At 41.2% G+C, this 6,000-nt stretch overlaps 1 protein-coding gene across 1 annotated transcript in view; it reads right to left on the bottom strand.

Moving 5' to 3' along the window:
• Positions 1–98: 98 nt before the first annotated feature.
• mtd (TLD domain-containing protein mustard) overlaps positions 99–6,000 on the bottom strand; it is a 250,808-nt gene continuing 244,906 nt past the window's right edge. The window contains exon 18 of the mRNA XM_080272382.1: positions 99–1,838. Within this exon, the coding sequence (XP_080128508.1) occupies positions 1,703–1,838 (136 nt within the window). The 3' untranslated portion in view covers positions 99–1,702. The remainder of the gene's footprint in view (positions 1,839–6,000) is intronic.

Below are 6,000 nucleotides of genomic sequence, written 5' to 3'. Positions count from 1 at the left end.
AAAAAAAAAAGTAAAAAAAAGGATCTTGCAAATTACCACCTCAAAGAAACAAGCTTTACAGAGCATAATAATATCAAATTTATCCAAAAAGTCTTTTATAACCATTACCAGTTCAGTTCAGAGCTGGACACAACTGCCACAGTACTTTAAACAGTCTTTGTGAAAAATGATGTTTGCCTTCATGCAGAATCCTTGAAGTCATTCTGGCATATTCTCACCTACAGCTGCAGAATGCTATCAATACACTGAAGTCGTTGAACCAAAATCCTTGGTGTCTTTTTCTCTTGTTTTTACCTGTTATCACAATCTCATTTATTTCCTATTTGAGCAAACCTATTCAGAACATCTGGCTAAACTGTAACATACAGGTACACTACTGTATAACTTTATCACCTGCAAATGCACTTCTCCAAGAGTCAAGATATACTTTAACTGACATCCATCTTTCTTGACTACAATATAATGAACTATACGGTGTGATGGGGAGGGGCAACTCCTAACCCAATCTGACTGCTCAATACAGAAATACAGACTTTATGTACTGTATTTACACTAAGTAGATCCGCATGCTGTTACCACTCTAAGATTAGAGAAATGAGAGAGGATCAGTGGGTAAAGAGGCCACTTCCTAGCCCTCTCACATCAATGCCACACTTTCCATCTCAATGTGGGCTGGTGTAAAGAACTGTAGTTCAAACACACATGGGAAACTTAGTAAGGGGCACACAATTCTGTACTTAGACAGCTTAAAGGCGCCAGCTTCACAGTGTTGTCAATCTCTAACACTGTGGGAGAACAAGAGAATCAAATCTCTTTAGCTTTTGGCAGTTAACTCTTTCCATTTGAAAATGCAGTTTTTACCAGTAAGGACCTATTATTATTTCTGATACATCACAAGGACTTCCATTGTAGATGCTGTCCTCAGGAATATAACTTCATAAAAGTCAGCCTCAAGCAGATGTCACTGTCAAACTAGTAAAAATTCTGCAACTTCTTACAGTACCTTCCAAATATTAGGACAAAGTATCTTGACATAAAGCTAACTTCAAATTTAGAGTAGTTACCAAACCAAAAAGAAAACCACTTTCAAAAAATTCCTTGAGATTCAAAAAACAATAAGGCTAAAATTTCAAAAGCAAGAAACTGGCTTACACACCACAAAATATGGATAATAATCCTGAATAATAAATTCTGACAATGAAAAATCTTAACAATTTCATCAAAAGAAAAGTGTCAGTTTGTATCTGAATATAAAGCATTATGAATATAATGATACTGCACGTTATCATAAGCTTCTCAAGTGCATGGCAGCTCTTAAATATGCTTCTACTCTCCAGCAAGAGCTCCTTGACATCCAGATCTTGCTTGCAGAGTTACTAATCTGCATGCATACACACACACACACATTCTCCTAGGACCTGGTACTTCCACCCCACGCCTGCTAACTCAGCCACTCCAAGTCCCTCATTCCAGTGACCTGATGATTTAGAAGACTGTGTGTGAGGGGAAGGTGCAGCAACCACTGACTGGTACCATGCCAGTTTCCAAACCTGGGGCAGTAGCACCACGTACTGCATTTGGTGACCTTCTTTCTGGTCTGCATCTGAACACCAAAATGCTTGGTAGTTACTGGTGCCCTCTAGTCATGCTGGAGGGTGACTGTGGAATTACAGCAGTTGGGAGCCACTCACACTCCTGACTCTCATTCGAAGCACCAGCACTCCACAGCCTTTATAATGAAGTCCTCTGTGTCTGTCAGTTGAGGATTGTTGAATGTTTTGCAGGGTTGCGTCCGACCCTGATACAGATCACCATCCAGCCACAGCCCAAAGTTGCCACTGGAAAAGTAATTGCAGTGATTAATGAACATGTGAAAGAATCCATAGCTGGTGTAGCCAATCATACTTGATCAATAAAACCCCTGTTATCCATCTTCCTTCCTTAAAAAAAAAAAAAAAAAAAAAAAAAAAAAAAAAAAAAAAGTAGGATCGTAAAACATGAAGGAGAATCCATCCATCATCCAATCCTACATTGCCCCATGAGGAGTGTAGGAGCCCAGGGCTAGGCAAGTTGGTCCTGACATTTAAGATGAAAGTGACCAGCCTCACTCATCCCTGAGTGGCATTACATGAGCAAAAAGCCCCAGCCATCCCTTGGATATAAACCTTCACCGGCTCAATCCGATTGGAGTGCCATAATTACCCACTAAACCACCAGGTGCCAAAATTTGGTTATATGGTTACCACCCAGCATAGTAAATGGTTTCCTGGTGTACAGGAAACCATTTGGCTTGTCACTCAGTGTAGAGTCACCCACAGGCAGAAGAGGCAAGAATGATGGAAAGAAAGACAGAAGAGAGAGAATAAAGTCACCCGTAGGCAGAGGGATGAGGAAAGAATGAAGGAAAGAAAGACAGAAGAGGATGGAAGGAATGAAGGATGGAGGAGAAGAAACTTTACCATAAAGGCAGAGCTATCATCAGACAAAATTTTACCATAAAGGTAGAACTATCACCAGACAATTTTTTTATAAACAAAAAACCATCACTAGTGCGACCAGTGAAATGACTATATAATCACCCCAGCATCTATTCTCAATAACACTTTGAGTCCATTTTGATGGCTCAGAGTCTTCATCCTTTTCCTTCCTGAAGAAGCCTTGGGTCCAGGAGCAGAAATGATGAAGCACAATAAACATCAGAACACTTAAAAAGTATGCAATACTTTGTCACAGTCACGAGCGAGTGAGACAGAGATGTGCTCAGTTGCAGGAGTGGGACTGGGGCAGGGACTCAACTTCCCGATTTACTTCCCGAATTCATGTTACAACAAGAGAGGAGTTGCATCACAGTGGCATAATGTCTTGCAGAGTTTGGATCTCCAACAGACGGCACATTGCCAGCCAAACAGTACTTTTTCCTTTTTCTTTTTCACTATTTTTTCTAAATTCAAAATTTTTTTTTATATATTTTTTTGCCTTGCCAACTTAACCATATTTCTGACTATAGGAATCTCGACTATAAGGGTTTTGCTGTATTACTGTATTATTATTATTATTATCATTCATCATCCAATCCTAAGTTACCCCATAAGAAGCGTAGGAGTCTGGGGCTAGGCAAGTTGGTCCTGACTTTTAAGATGAGAGTGACCAGTCTCACTCATCCCTGAGTGGCATAACATGAGCAGTAAACCCCAACTTCCCCTTGGATATAAACCTTTGCCAACTCAATCTGATTGAAGCGCCATAATTACCCACTAAACCATCAGGCACCATAATTTGCTTTTATGGTTACCAACCAACATAGTAAATGGTTTCCTGGTGTACAGGAAACCATTTAAACTTGTCACTCAGCGTAGAGTCACCCACAGGCAGAAGGAGGAGGAAAGAATAAAGGAAAGACAGACAAAGAGGGAGTGTAAAGTCAACCGTAGGTCAAAGGACGAGGAAATAATGAAGGAAAGAAAGACAAGAGGATGGAGGGAAAGAAGGATGGGGGAAAAGAAAGGGCAGACACCCAAGAATGGGACTACATCGAGTGAGTGGATGGTGAGCATCCCCGCCTACCACAAATTATCATTATCATTATTATTATTATTATTATTATTATCTTTGTGGTGGATGGGGGCACCCATCATCCACTCACTCAGTGTAAATATGCCATGTGGTCTCTGCACTGAGTGACAAGCCAAATGGTATCCTGTACCCAGGAAACCATTTACTACACTGGGTGGCAATCATATAACCAGGGTTTTGGGCCAGGTTAAATGACCCCAGATTCTCCTATCTAAAATTACTTAATCATGTTGTTTCAGAGAGCCGCAGAGGGCCCACTACCTGCTCAGGGCCCCAACCAAATAGGCAGATTCACTTGACCATGTGGAATGTGAGGGGTGTGAATGAGGAGAGCAAGAGGGTGGAAGTGGTGAATGTGTTTAAGAATGCGAGATATGTCGTGACAGGATTGTGTGAAACATAGATCAAAGGGTATGAAGAGAAGTGGGAGGGTGTGAAATGTGTAAGATCAGGAATGAATGGGCAGGGAAGATGCAAGGAAGGAATTGCTTTGTTGATGAATGGGGTGTGGCAAAGTGGAATGAGAGATTACAAATGTGTCAGCTTGAGGTGTATATATGTCGAGTTCAAGTCTGAGAATATGAAAGTGGCGGCAATTGTAGCATATGCACCGTGTGAGGACAGGAGTGAGAAAGACAGGTTTTGGGATGAGCAGGATGAAGTGGGAGAAATGCCCAGGAGCTATAAAGTGATTGTAATGGGCGAAATGAATGGAGGAGTAAGCACTAGTCCTGAGGATAACATAATGGGCTGGAATGGAGTACCAGGAGAAAATGATAATGGGAAGTGACTGAAGTATATTTGTCAAGAAAGAAGGTTGTGCATTTGTAACTCCTAATTCAAACACAAAGATGCACATAAATATACACGGTATGAAGGCAATGGGAATCGTGTTGAAAGAAGCCTGACTGATTACCTGCTCGTAGAGAGGTCAATGCTGGGAATGGATGCTGATACGAAGGCGGTGAGAGGATGATGTGGAGGTCTGTCAGATCATATGACTGTGGTATGAAAGATCAAGGTGTGAGGAGTGAGGTGGGTCAGCAGAGAGAGGACCAGTCAGGGAGAAAGACTGAAAGTTGAGAAGCTAAGGATCAAAGAAATGGCAGATGAATACAGGGCCAAAGTGGGGGAGGAGTTAGAATCTGTGAATTGGAATGAAATGGATCTGGACAGCCTGTGGAATGTATATAGGGACTGCTTAGTTAGAAATGCTAAAATGGTGTGTGGTGTGGCAAGAGTAACAACAAAGAAGAAAGGTATGGCATGGTGGGATGATGGGATTAAGAACGCAGTGGAGGAAAAGAGGAAAAAGTGACAAGCATGGTTACAGGACAGAGGTTCAATTGAAATAAGAAGTGAATATATTGAGAGCAAGAAGCACATAATGGGACTAGTGAATAGGGAAAAGGAGGAGGTAAATGATGATCTAGGAAGAAAATGAATGCAAACTACTCCGAAAATAGGAAGTTATTCTGGAAAGAGGTGCAGAAATGTAGAAGTGAAAGTGGAAAGATAAGTGATGGTGTGAAAGATGTAGGTAGCAGATTATTAACCCATGAAGATGAAATAAGGGCCAGATGGAAAGAATATTTTGAAAGCCTGATGAATGGGAATAGAAAGAGCAAATCAGCTGTAAACATGAATGGTTTTGGGGGGGGTGTGCAGAGAAGGAATGCAGTGCCAGGAGATGGACACTCACATAGGTAAAGAGTGCTGTGATGTGATTGAAAAATGGGAAAGCAACTGGGGGTGTATGCAGAGATGATTAAGTGTAGTGGAGAGAATGGAATGAAGTGCCTGTCAGAGATATGTAAGAAGGCATGGAAGAGTGAAACTGCTGGCAGAGTGGAAAAAGTCTGTGATTATACCCCTGTACAAAAATAAAGGTGAGTGCAAGAATTATCATGGCATAATTTTACTGAGAGTGGTAGGGAAGGTATATGGAAGAACTATTACAGAGAAAGTATGAGTGATATCAGAAGTCCTAGTGAGTGATGAACAGGGTGGCATTAGGAGTGGCAGAGGATGTGTAGACCTAATATTTGCAGTGAGACAGATAGCTGAGAAGGCTTGTGAGAAGGACCATAAAGTGTTTGTGGCATTTATGGATCTGGAAAAACCATATGATAAAGTGGACAGAGAAGGATTGTAGAAAATTTTACTTATGTATGGAGTAGATGGTAAGCTGCTAGGTGCTGTCAACAGTTTATATGATGGTAGTGAGGCATGTGTATGGGTTAAGGGGCACCTACGTGAATGGTTCATGAGCAGTGTGGGCATGCAACAAGGTTGTGTGATGTCCCCATGGTTGTTCAATATACAAATATGAATGGGGTGATAAGAGAAGTAAAAACACGAGTAATGGAGAGCGAGATGGCATTGGTTATGAATGGTGATGGATGGAATATCTCAATTTGTTGTATG

The sequence above is a fragment of the Coenobita brevimanus genome, chromosome 6, assembly GCF_032717465.1.
Source record: "Coenobita brevimanus isolate Jiangsu-jjx chromosome 6, ASM3271746v2, whole genome shotgun sequence".
Classification (NCBI taxonomy): domain Eukaryota; kingdom Metazoa; phylum Arthropoda; class Malacostraca; order Decapoda; family Coenobitidae; genus Coenobita; species Coenobita brevimanus.
Note: the sequence above shows the minus strand (reverse complement) of the source record. Positions and strands in the feature narration are given on the sequence as shown.